This window comes from Centruroides sculpturatus, unplaced genomic scaffold (assembly GCF_000671375.1).
Source record: "Centruroides sculpturatus isolate CEXI.00-Female unplaced genomic scaffold, Cexi_2.0 scaffold323, whole genome shotgun sequence".
In the NCBI taxonomy this organism is placed as follows: domain Eukaryota; kingdom Metazoa; phylum Arthropoda; class Arachnida; order Scorpiones; family Buthidae; genus Centruroides; species Centruroides sculpturatus.
The window spans coordinates 646,409-660,166 of NW_019384566.1; the positions used below are offsets into that span (position 1 = coordinate 646,409).

A 13,758-nucleotide genomic window follows, 5' to 3' on the forward strand; every position below is an offset into this window, starting at 1 on the left:
GATTTGTTAGAATGACAGCGCTTTGATTTTAGATGTTTATCGACTAAAAATATATAAATTTCATTTATAAACTTCTAAAAATACAAATGTTACCGATCTTTAATACTCGATTTTTTAGAATGATAAGGCTTATATTTTTAGAAGTTTACGTGTTAAAAATACATATAATAATTCTTACAAACTTCTAAAAGTTCAAATAATATTAATGTACGACAGTATATATAATTTTAGTATGTCCATGCTTGTGTTTTTTTAGAAACACGAGTCAAAAATATAAAATTATATCAAATTTCTAAAAACACAAACAAAACGATAATTGTTTGTGTTTTAGAAAATGTATAATGATTTTCATTTATAAACTTTATAAGAGACTAGGATTTACTGAGTGGTACTTGTGTTTTTAGATGTTTATCAATTAAAAATATGCAAATAATTTCAATTCATAAATATCTAACGTAAGAAGGAATTTATTTAGGACGATGCATTTTTACTATTCGCTTTTAAAAGCATATAAATATTAATTCAAAAAAAAACGCAAAAACTAATAATTAACGAGCAATTATTTATTCTTATAGCATCAAAATGCCGGGCTGCAATTTTTAATCATATTTTTAATCTTTTTAATTTAAAATATATGCTCTCCACCTCAAATTAGTTGTGGCTTGCCCCTGTGCACCATACTTTTCCTTTAACAATAGAGTCGTGCCTGTCATCAATTAACTGCTTTAAGGGGAATATATTTGAATTGAAATAACGTGATTTCTGGTTTGCGTCGGAAGTTCATATATAGTTATTTGGGGCCTCCTTACTCTACTATTTCCATATCTAGTCTCGTCATTCATCTTTCTCATTCCGTTCTCAAGATTAAGGAAAGGCAGACAACCGGACGGACGACAGTGAGAATTTATGTCTACAATTTTTTCAAATTGCAGCCTAATGATTTGATTATGTTTTTAAAAGTTCACGAGTTAAAAATATATAAAAATTTTACTTCATAAACTTTTAAAAGAACACTAAAATAACAGTGTACGATAATGAATACAATTTTAATCTGACAGTATTTGTGTTTTTAGACATTTGAATCAAAAATAATTTTCATTCGAAAACTTTCAGCCTATAATAATGCGGATTTTTTTGAATAACAGGGCTTACGTTTTGCAAATTTACGAATTAAAAATATATAATTTTATCTCTTAAACTTCAAAAACACGCAAACAATAGTACCTTGTAGAGTAGTGGTTTTGTTTTTTAGAATTTTACTAGTATATATTTTAGGTCGTAAATTTCTAAACAAAACACATAAATAACTGTAGGGTATGATAATGCATGCACAACAGTTCTTGCATTTTTAGAAACTTCAGTTGAAAGTATGTAAACATTAATTAAAAAAAACATGCAATAACATTATAAGATGTTTTTGCGTTTTTAGAAATAATGAATTAAAGAACTTTTTAATTAACTGAACTTTTAGAAGAACAAACAATAGTAATGATATATGATAAGTATTTGTTAAGTAATGTTTGTATTATTAGATACGTGTGAATTAAATAAGAAAACAAAAATAGAAGTAATTTAAATTGATAAACATCTAAAAACGCAATCGATGATGATAATATTAATAATAATAATAATAATTGATGAGGGTGCTTACGTTTTTAGAAATTTACGACTATTTTTAACTCTCTCACTTGTAAAAACACAAGCAACAATTGTATTAGACAAAAGAAAACTGTGTTTAACACACGGGGTGTCGAACAATAATCTTTTTCTATCAATTGAAATCTAAATTTATCTTTTTACGAGTGACAAATTTGGGGTCAAAGTAGGGGTCAAAGGCAACGATTCATATAAAATAGGTCACACATAGTGTAACTGTTCTCAGGAGTTTACTGGCGCCCGTTCACTGTGTTCGAGTAGTAACTAATATAGACCTTGTTGTGTAGCGGATACAAGGTTAAACGATAACAAGGTACTTTGTCATAATCTAAAAAAACCGAGTCGCAATAAATAAAAAATAAAAAGAAAAAAGCCAAGTTAAGAGTCAGTCGTACTGACTACAACTCGATTAAAGTAAACAAATAAAGGGCTCCAAGATGAATTCTCAGACGAAGACTTCCGTCTGCAACGTGCCAAGTGTTGTTAGATGCATTTCCGAGAAGTCCACTTTGTAGTTGTTTTCTTTTTATTCATTGTTGTAACGTCTTGACAGATTTATTCGATTATACAAGATTTATGTACGATAATTTAACGTTTGCGCTTCAAAAAGTCAGAAAATTTGTCGATTTTTTAAAAATTTTAATACTATAATAGTAAGTAGAATTGTTAGAATAACGGGTGTCTTTTTGGCATCTCTTCTTCCTCCCCTCTCATCTCAACGATTCGGCTAATTGATAACAAGTTTGCATCTAAAAAATCTAATTTTTTTAATATTCTGTTACTGTAGTAGCCAGCGCGTGTAACTTGTATTTTTAGAATAATATTTATTAAGTGGATGCCTTCTTGGCGTCTCTTCTTCCTTCCTTTCCCACCCCCTAATGGTTCCTAATTGATAACTCTTTAAATCCCCCGGAATTTTTTTTTTCAGTATTTATTTAAACGCGTGTATTTTTAGATGTGTACAAAATAGAAAATTTAAATCTACGAATTTTTATGAAAATATTCTTATATAAATTTATTTTTGGGGGTGTGAAAAATGCGCGAGGATTTTACCCTTTTGATTAGACTTTTTAGTGTTTGCGAACAGACTAACAGACGTTTTCATTTGTTAATTTTGTTTGTTTGCTGTCTGCAGTTAAGTGAAAGTTACTTTATTCACTTGTGTAATTTTAAAATAGCTGACCTTGAGGTCAACGGTCATTAATTCTAATAAAATTGATTTTTTTTGTTTCTTTGTTTTATTTTCTTAAACTTAAATGTAGACTAAACACAATTATTAATTTTTCGCGTAATTAAGTGTGTATTAACATTTTTGGTATCATTTTTTAACATTTTTATAAATTTTAAAGTTTTCTCACGTTTTATAAAAAGTGACGTGTCTCTTGTCTTATTTAAATTTCAATTATGTTTAGTTAAATTTAATTTTTAAATTAAAAAGAAAAGTATGGTTTGTTTAAACTTATACTTAAAGTGTCGCCATCTGTTAGTGAACGTTTGAAACATATTTGAATTGGTTTAAATGATAATAAACAAAACTCAAAACCCAATACGGAAGGTGTTAAGTGGTTTGATTGATTGCTGTGTTTGTCAAGTTCGACCGGATGTTTCTTTCTCGTTTAAAAGAATGCAGGAAAGTTAAATTTATAAATGAAGCGTAAAGAAAATTCATAATTTAAAAAATAAATTCTAAAAGATTTAATTCCTTTTTTTAATTTAAATATTAAATTTGAATTAAACGGAAATTATTTTGTTACGTAATCAGACCGAGTACTGTATAATAATTTAATAATAATAAAAAATAGACTTTGTTCTCTCGTATATCAAAGCCGTGCATTCATTTATCAATTGTTACGTTTCTTCAATATATTTTTTTGTATTATTATTATTAATATATCAAACTTAATAAATTTTCTTATTTACTTAACGAGTTTCATAAAGATTTTTTTAAATGTTGTTGCATCTGTTTAGGTTACTTAAGGGCACAATACTCGAATTTCCAGGAAATATTCCGAAAACGTATTATAATTTTGCATTGTTCAACATCATTTATCATTTTATTAATGTTTTATTGAAATTTCTATACATTAAATTCGATTATAAATAAATACCGTAATTTTTCATCATTTTTCCTTTAAAATATTTAAAAGAATATTGAAAACGAAAATAATGTTATTTTATTTCCGATGTCTATGATTGAACGATGTCTATGATATATTTTTTTAACTGAATGGAATTTAATAAAATTTAAATTAACTTTAAGTTGTCTATGACTTATTTATTAATAACATTTATATAATTTGAAATAATAATAAATACGTTACTTAAAAAATGATAAAACAAAAAAAAAAATGTCTTGATGACGTTGGTCTAAATTTTTAAATCCAAAATAAACACATTTATCAGCTTTATAAAGTGTTTAAATATTTGAAAATGCTATTTAAATAAAAGTTTTGAGATGAATAATTAAGTTATTTATTTTTTAAATATCTATGTAATAAATGAATCATATCGTTTTGCTGCAGATTGTCGTTTTGATAAATTAATTATTTTTCATTGATATTAATATTACTTTTAAAATTAAATAAATTTTTATAACAGAATTTTAATTATTATATTTTAAATAATATTTTAATTTCATTTTAAAATAACATTTAAAAACAATTTAAATTTTCGTATTTCTGCCATCTAGTAGTCAACATTAGAATTTTGTAATATATTTATACACGCAATATTTAAATCCGAATTTTAATTTTAATTTCTAAAATTAAAATATATTAATATTGCAGTATAAAGTAATTATTTATTACTCATAAATTATAATCATAAACAAAAGTAATTAAAATTGAAATTAATGTTATTTTTATTAATTACGTCAAGCTTTTTGATTCATGACATCTTAACTTAATTAACTATGAAAATAATTCCTTTTTTAAAGCATAATTAAAGAAAATTTCGCTTAAAATATTGTTTATTTTTAGCAATTCTTCTTAGCGTATTTATTTTTAAATCTTATTCAACTTCTTGAAATTCTAAACATAACACAACACATTTACACATTTTCTCTACCGCTAGATGGAAGCACCACATTTTTTAAAAGAGAACAAAAAATAATAAACTTTTAAACGAAAAATGAAACGATTTTCAAAAAAGTTTTTTAAATAAATAATTTTAACATAATTATAAAAAATATTACAATATAATTTTATTAAATCTATATTGTATATGTTATATTTTATAATAAAAAATGTTACTACGCAATGAAATCATAAAGTTTACGTATAATATTTTTACATTTGTAATCATTACAAAGCGGAATTGAAACCAAAATTATTATTCCTTTAATAATAAAATATAATAATATAATATCAGTTGGAAAAGATAAGATAAAAAGATATTTGTCAATTATTTAACATTTCTAATATAATATTTGCGTATCGAAACGTTAAGTATCGCGCTTCACGTGACCGTGAGATCGAGAGAAGTCGAGAGTTCTTGTAATAGTTTAGTGTCTCCACCTGGCCCTACAAACAGGAAACACGTGCTTTTTTCGGAAAGCACGTCACTCCTACGGAAGTTGCCCAAAGTTCCGCTCTCCCAGAGAGTGAAAGAGAGTAAAGATAAATGTCGTCGTTTAGTTAAATAGAATATTCTCTCCCGTTTAATGTTTTGCTTTATTTTTGTTGTATAATGTGTCGCACGTACCACGTGACTATCTACACCCCCTTCTTGATTGTGTTGCTCTCTTCGTGCTACCAGGTAAGTTTAAATGAACTTTGATCTACAAAGGCAAAGGTTTTTAGAATGTGCTTGTTTAGGTAATAATATATATTGTTATATATAAAACTTATATTACTCATCGCTATTTTACTTTAATTATTTTAAGAATAGATCTATGTTAAGTTACTTCGTCCCAAATTTCTATTTATAAATCCTTTTTAAGTTCCGTTAACAAGATACTTGAATCCATTCTAAATACCAGAACCATCCTTAAACACTAGAATGTGTCTTAATGTACAGATCATGCGCTTTAATTACAATCGAAATTAATTAGAATTAACCTTAAAGTAATCCAAATTTATTGTCTGGCGTTGATAAGTGTCATATAACTGATAAAAGGTAAATAATCGAGTTATCTTTACGAGTTTATGAGCGGTAACGGTGATACTGATGAACCACAAAAACATCTCTATACAAAAATATAATTGTAAATATAGAAAGCCGCAAGTCGTGACAAGTAAAAGTATCGAGCATCTCTAACCTTGTTACAGTTATTTTTTGATTATTTGGTGTTTTTAGAAGATAAATTCAAAAAAATCTGTGCTGATGTATACAATCCGCTGTACATGTATTGCTTTGATAAGTTTATTATCACGAAATTGTATCACGAATCATAAAAAAAGAAAAAAAAATACAATTTGCTTTTGAAATTTTTACAAAAGAAACTTGATTTTTTGGTAAAAATCTTAAATTCCTTATTGACTTTTATTAATTGTCGATGATTAGAGTAATTACGAGTGTGTGAATTGGATTTCAAGATGGATTTACAATTTCATAAAACTTGAGATTTTATGGAATCTTTTACTTAAAAAACAAAGGAAAATAAAAGAAAAAACAGGCGATTTTTCTGGCATTTTCCTTTAAAATTTTATGTTTTTGGCGAATTTGAAGGAAAAAAATCTTCGGTTTCTCATCAATTCTTACCTGTTTTGATGATGATTAGAGTAATTTTGAGAAGATGAATCAAATTTCAAGATGGATTTCTTGGAAGAAAAGTAATAAATATATTTAAAAAACAACTTTATAATTATTTTTAGATGATGAGTAAACCATGATGTGATAAATAATATCTAAAAAACATATTATTTAATGATTATATAAGTAAAAAACAATTATGTAATTGTTGATTGAAGTTATTCTAATTAATAGTAAATTAAAGTCGTGAAATATTTTTAGGAATTTTATAAAATTTGAAATGGGTTAAAATGAAAGTGTTAAATATTTCCTCCATTTCATTTCTTGTTAGAATGTGATAAATAAACGGAAATTAGAATGTAATGGTGGATATTTCTATCTCACTTCCTCGACTTCTTGTTGTGTACGACCCAAATGGCTGAATAAAAGGTTAAATCAAATTAAATATGCTGTTTATATATTTTATAGCATAATTAATGTTAATTAGATTTAATTTACATAAAGCTCAAATTTAATTAACTGTAATGATTTGAATTTTTATATGAATACCATATAGAATGACAATTGGCTATGTACTAATGATAAAATTATGATATATAATATGGGAGCAAAATACAATATACCATAAAATAACGAGCATAATATACATACCACAAAATCGGGAGCATAATGTATCTTAATACCTTAATACACCATGATGTCATCAGATGGGGACATAATTATGAAACCTAACTTTATAGTAACTTTCCTGTAAGAGATAGGAAGCATAAGATGATAATATACCATAAAGTATGGAACATAACTTAATACGTCATTTAATAGGAAGCTCATGATAGGATAATTAATAATAAAAAATATTTAAAATACAGCTTACNATTTTTTCATAAAGGTTATAATGCTTTTTTACTGATACAATTCACGATACTTGATAGCATGAAACTCAATTAAAAGCATCGATCATAAAACGCATAATGTTTTCATTTGAAAATATTGTTAAATCAAACTTAAAACAAAAAAAGAGCGTATGAAATGCAAAGACAGCTTAATAAATATCTATTACCTTAAAAAATACTTATTTCCTTCAAAAAATGATGTTTTGGAATATACCATAAAGTAAGAAGCATAACTTAATACGTCATTTAATAGGAAGCTCATGATTGTATTTAGTATAATTAATAATAAAAAATATTTAAAAATACAGCTTACAAAGCGTAAAACATGCTTTCTGTGCCTACAAACTATGTTTTAAATAGCTAGGAGGACAAACTATGAGCAGTCAGTACATAAACTGTTATAACAATTAATATCAAATTAATAAGCGAACAGAATTATGTGTTAGTTAATAAGTTTTTGGAATTTCATTAACTTGAAACTTTGAAACTATGACTCTTCAAATTCAAACAAGTAAAGTGATGAATAAATTTATGTATTTATTGATACATTATACTGTAACTGTCACGTTAATGTGTTTGATTCCAAAATGACTCACCCTCCCTTTGTCCATATGAATTTTTTGGGTGTCATTTCTGTCTATGAATTAATTTTTTAAATATATTTATGGCGTAATCTAATTATAAATGCATAAAATGGATCATAACGGATTTTTTAGATGTCAAGGGCGATCGCCATATAAATTATTCCAAGGGTGGTGTTTCATTTCCGTTGTTTTTGATATTTCAATTAATATTTTTAAGGATATCGTTTTACAAGAAACGTTACGCAAATTTCTTTGTACGAGAATTAATTTTAAAACTAAAACTTTCATAATTTTGTTTTATTTTTAAATATAATATGCGGAATTTACATAGGGAGTGGGTTTTCGAATTCTAGAAAATTGAATCCTTCAAGAAATCATCTTGATAAATCCACGAATCTCCTCCTTTGCATTGGGTCAATTTTATTATTTTTTTAACTTTTTTTATAATTTGGTTTGAAATTTCATTGTTTAAATAAATGAAACGTTGTTATTGATAATGATTAAATGTTTTTTGGTTATTATTTGTTATGTATTTTTAGATTTTGAGTAAGTCTTAATCGCTGAAACAGATAAATATATTGGAATAATTCGATAAAATTTAACTTTTCCTCGTTGGTTATAGATTTAAAATGTCCAGAAACTTGTTCAATTCAAAAAACACAAATGGAAAATTCAAAAAACTACAATTTTTTCATAAAAAAGATCATTAGAAATATTCACAAAATCCATTTATGTGAATTCTCTTGCTACTTATTTTATTGATTTTAAAAAAATTTTTAATGATTTTTAAATAAGCTTTTTCAGAATTAAATTATTTGAAATTTTTTATTCCTTGTTTTATAATTTTTAGGCTGCAAAGTTTACTTTTTACCCATCTTCAGTTATTACAAATGACAGTTCCGTTGATAACGAAAGTACAGAAACCAGTTTTACAACAGTTTCCACAACGACGGATTCGGTACTTATTCCAGGTAAATTATTTTTTTAGATATAGACGAATATTTGGAAACCTTCGGGTTTTAGATACAAGATGGCAGCACCATCCAAACGTTTGATTTGTAGGAATATTACAGTAGAGTCTCGATAACTCGGCCACAATCTGACAGGGCAAAAAAATCCTTAGTTAATTAATTTTCATTATAAACAGCTTTATGCCTCATAAAGTATTTTTCTGAGGTCTGTCTTATCAGGTAAATTACTGTACACAGTGTATTCATTAATTTTCATTTTCATGTAGTAAAGGCTTTATGCCAGGGGTGTCCAACCTTTTTGTTTCTCTGGGCCGCATTGGAAGAAGTCAAGGAGTTTTGGGCCACAAGCAGTAGCGTAGCGTAGGGGGGCGGCCGCCCCCCTACGATACGCTACTGCTTGTGCCTACCCCCTAAAAAGTACCTCCCCGCGCGGTACTTTTTAGTGGGCGGCAAAATTTGACAATAAATAATAATAATATCTTGTAAGAATTTGAACCATTTTATTTCATATTTTCGTGCACATACGACTCGGACCGATTGAAATGAGCACGGCAATAGTGTTACCATCCATGAGGATAGNATGTTTAATTTTTATATATATAGAAAATTTAACAGCTGTTGCTATAAATTCGAACTCCATACGGTTAACATGGCAAGTTTCGACTGAAGCTCCACTGTTAAGTGAATTCATCGTCATCTGGACAAAACTTTCAAATGACTCTACTTCTAAAAACACTACCGTCAACGGAAGAAATGAAATAGAAATAGGAAATTTAGATGCTTGGACCGAATATCGGTTTACAGTAGCAGTTTTGTTGAAGGACCATGATGTAGATTTAAGATTTAGCGCTAACACAACGGAAAGAACTGAACCATCAGGTATTAAAAAATGATTTTTGGATAATTTCATATAAAGACACCATATCTAAAAATTAATTTTAATGAAAAATTCATGTTAAACAAAACTAAATGGAAAGTTTTTAAATAAATCTAGCATTAAATTTTCTATATTTATTCATTATTTTCGTACTTTTAAATTGATTTTAACAATCAAAATTTTTTTTTATACACAGCTCCAAGTCAACTGGAAATTCATAATATTACTAGTAAAAATACTTCAATTTTTGTGGAGTGGAAGGAACCCAAACATCCTAATGGACCATTAGATGGATATATAATTATATTAGAAACAGAAAAAAATGAAAACCTCAAGAATAATACTTATAATAGAAGTACCACTTTACATACGTTCGAAAGACTAAATCCCTGGACTAATTATACTGTCATTTTAATTGCTTTTAATGAATGGAATGGTATTAAATTAAAGACTAAAGTTGACAAAACCGTAGAAACATTATATGGAGGTGAGTTTTGATTAATCATTAATTCGTTAAAGAGATATTTCACCTAAATATTTTTACTTTTTTGAATTAGTGCCGAGTGTGCCTGAAAACTTTTCAGTAGTTACTAACATTTCTACCGCGATACTAACCTGGGAACATCCAAAAAATCCAAATGGGCCATTGGATGGTTTTAGAATAACTTGTCGGAAAATCAATGATAGCGATTTAGTTAATGAGACAAACGTCGATAGAGACGTTAAATCCTATTTAATTGACGGATTAGCACCATGGACCAATTATAGCTTTACCATAGTCGCTTACAATTCGAATTTAACTAGTAGAGAAGCCACTGCATTTGAGAAAACCTTGGCTGATGGTAATGTTGGTATTTTAAGCTGTGTGTGTGTGTGATGTTTTTATAATGTAATAATAAATATATTTAAATTGTTACAATTTTGAATTAGCTCCGAGTGAACCTCGAGATTTTGTAGCAACTGTTAACAGCTCTAGAGCAATATTATTGAGTTGGAATGATCCAGAAAATCGAAATGGACCTTTGGATGGTTTTAGAATAATTTGTTAGAGAATTTTTGATACTGTTTTACTTAATGGCGTAAAAGTCAGTAGAGACGTTAAATTCTATTTAATTGATGGATTAACACCATGGACCAATTATGGGTTTACCATAGTCACTTACAATTCAATTTTAATGAATAGAGAACTAGTATTTTTAATAAAACCTTGCGTGCTAGTAATTAAGTATTTTATGTTTTGCACATGTAAGAAATTTGAATAATTAAGTACATTTGAATTATTTTATTATTGAATTTTAGCTCCGAGTAAACCTAGAGATTTTGTAGCAACTGTTAACGGTTCTAGAGCAATATCATTGAGTTGGANGAAAATAATTCCTTTTTTAAAGCATAATTAAAGAAAATTTCGCTTAAAATATTGTTTATTTTTAGCAATTCTTCTTAGCGTATTTATTTTTAAATCTTATTCAACTTCTTGAAATTCTAAACATAACACAACACATTTACACATTTTCTCTACCGCTAGATGGAAGCACCACATTTTTTAAAAGAGAAAAAAAAATAATAAACTTTTAAACGAAAAATGAAACGATTTTCAAAAAAGTTTTTTAAATAAATAATTTTAACATAATTATAAAAAATATACAATATAATTTTATTAAATCTATATTGTATATGTTATATTTTATAATAAAAAATGTTACTACGCAATGAAATCATAAAGTTTACGTATAATATTTTTACATTTGTAATCATTACAAAGCGGAATTGAAACCAAAATTATTATTCCTTTAATAATAAAATATAATAATATAATATCAGTTGGAAAAGATAAGATAAAAAGATATTTGTCAATTATTTAACATTTCTAATATAATATTTGCGTATCGAAACGTTAAGTATCGCGCTTCACGTGACCGTGAGATCGAGAGAAGTCGAGAGTTCTTGTAATAGTTTAGTGTCTCCACCTGGCCCTACAAACAGGAAACACGTGCTTTTTTCGGAAAGCACGTCACTCCTACGGAAGTTGCCCAAAGTTCCGCTCTCCCAGAGAGTGAAAGAGAGTAAAGATAAATGTCGTCGTTTAGTTAAATAGAATATTCTCTCCCGTTTAATGTTTTGCTTTATTTTTGTTGTATAATGTGTCGCACGTACCACGTGACTATCTACACCCCCTTCTTGATTGTGTTGCTCTCTTCGTGCTACCAGGTAAGTTTAAATGAACTTTGATCTACAAAGGCAAAGGTTTTTAGAATGTGCTTGTTTAGGTTATAATATATATTGTTATATATAAAACTTATATTACTCATCGCTATTTTACTTTAATTATTTTAAGAATAGATCTATGTTAAGTTACTTCGTCCCAAATTTCTATTTATAAATCCTTTTTAAGTTCCGTTAACAAGATACTTGAATCCATTCTAAATACCAGAACCATCCTTAAACACTAGAATGTGTCTTAATGTACAGATCATGCGCTTTAATTACAATCGAAATTAATTAGAATTAACCTTAAAGTAATCCAAATTTATTGTCTGGCGTTGATAAGTGTCATATAACTGATAAAAGGTAAATAATCGAGTTATCTTTACGAGTTTATGAGCGGTAACGGTGATACTGATGAACCACAAAAACATCTCTATACAAAAATATAATTGTAAATATAGAAAGCCGCAAGTCGTGACAAGTAAAAGTATCGAGCATCTCTAACCTTGTTACAGTTATTTTTTGATTATTTGGTGTTTTTAGAAGATAAATTCAAAAAAATCTGTGCTGATGTATACAATCCGCTGTACATGTATTGCTTTGATAAGTTTATTATCACGAAATTGTATCACGAATCATAAAAAAAGAAAAAAAAATACAATTTGCTTTTGAAATTTTTACAAAAGAAACTTGATTTTTTGGTAAAAATCTTAAATTCCTTATTGACTTTTATTAATTGTCGATGATTAGAGTAATTACGAGTGTGTGAATTGGATTTCAAGATGGATTTACAATTTCATAAAACTTGAGATTTTATGGAATCTTTTACTTAAAAAACAAAGGAAAATAAAAGAAAAAACAGGCGATTTTTCTGGCATTTTCCTTTAAAATTTTATGTTTTTGGCGAATTTGAAGGAAAAAAATCTTCGGTTTCTCATCAATTCTTACCTGTTTTGATGATGATTAGAGTAATTTTGAGAAGATGAATCAAATTTCAAGATGGATTTCTTGGAAGAAAAGTAATAAATATATTTAAAAAACAACTTTATAATTATTTTTAGATGATGAGTAAACCATGATGTGATAAATAATATCTAAAAAACATATTATTTAATGATTATATAAGTAAAAAACAATTATGTAATTGTTGATTGAAGTTATTCTAATTAATAGTAAATTAAAGTCGTGAAATATTTTTAGGAATTTTATAAAATTTGAAATGGGTTAAAATGAAAGTGTTAAATATTTCCTCCATTTCATTTCTTGTTAGAATGTGATAAATAAACGGAAATTAGAATGTAATGGTGGATATTTCTATCTCACTTCCTCGACTTCTTGTTGTGTACGACCCAAATGGCTGAATAAAAGGTTAAATCAAATTAAATATGCTGTTTATATATTTTATAGCATAATTAATGTTAATTAGATTTAATTTACATAAAGCTCAAATTTAATTAACTGTAATGATTTGAATTTTTATATGAATACCATATAGAATGACAATTGGCTATGTACTAATGATAAAATTATGATATATAATATGGGAGCAAAATACAATATACCATAAAATAACGAGCATAATATACATACCACAAAATCGGGAGCATAATGTATCTTAATACCTTAATACACCATGATGTCATCAGATGGGGACATAATTATGAAACCTAACTTTATAGTAACTTTCCTGTAAGAGATAGGAAGCATAAGATGATAATATACCATAAAGTATGGAACATAACTTAATACGTCATTTAATAGGAAGCTCATGATAGGATAATTAATAATAAAAAATATTTAAAATACAGCTTACAAAGCGTAAAACATGCTTTCTGTGCCTACAAACTATGTTTTAAATAGCTAGGAGGACAAACTATGAG

The 13,758-nt window shown here is 26.9% G+C and overlaps 1 protein-coding gene across 2 annotated transcripts in view; it reads left to right on the forward strand.

Moving 5' to 3' along the window:
* The first annotated feature begins 5,083 nt into the window (after positions 1–5,083).
* LOC111624054 (netrin receptor DCC-like) overlaps positions 5,084–13,758 on the forward strand; it is a 16,837-nt gene continuing 8,162 nt past the window's right edge. The window contains exons 1-6 of one of the 2 annotated variants that reach the window (XM_023366834.1): positions 5,084–5,412; positions 8,676–8,796; positions 9,400–9,675; positions 9,870–10,160; positions 10,231–10,515; positions 10,604–10,948. In XM_023366834.1, the coding sequence (XP_023222602.1) occupies positions 5,344–5,412; positions 8,676–8,796; positions 9,400–9,675; positions 9,870–10,160; positions 10,231–10,515; positions 10,604–10,722 (1,161 nt within the window). In that variant the 5' untranslated portion in view covers positions 5,084–5,343 and the 3' untranslated portion in view covers positions 10,723–10,948. Of the gene's footprint in view, positions 5,413–8,675; positions 8,797–9,399; positions 9,676–9,869; positions 10,161–10,230; positions 10,516–10,603; positions 10,949–13,758 lie in introns of those variants that run through there. The other variant, XM_023366835.1, reaches the window with a different exon arrangement.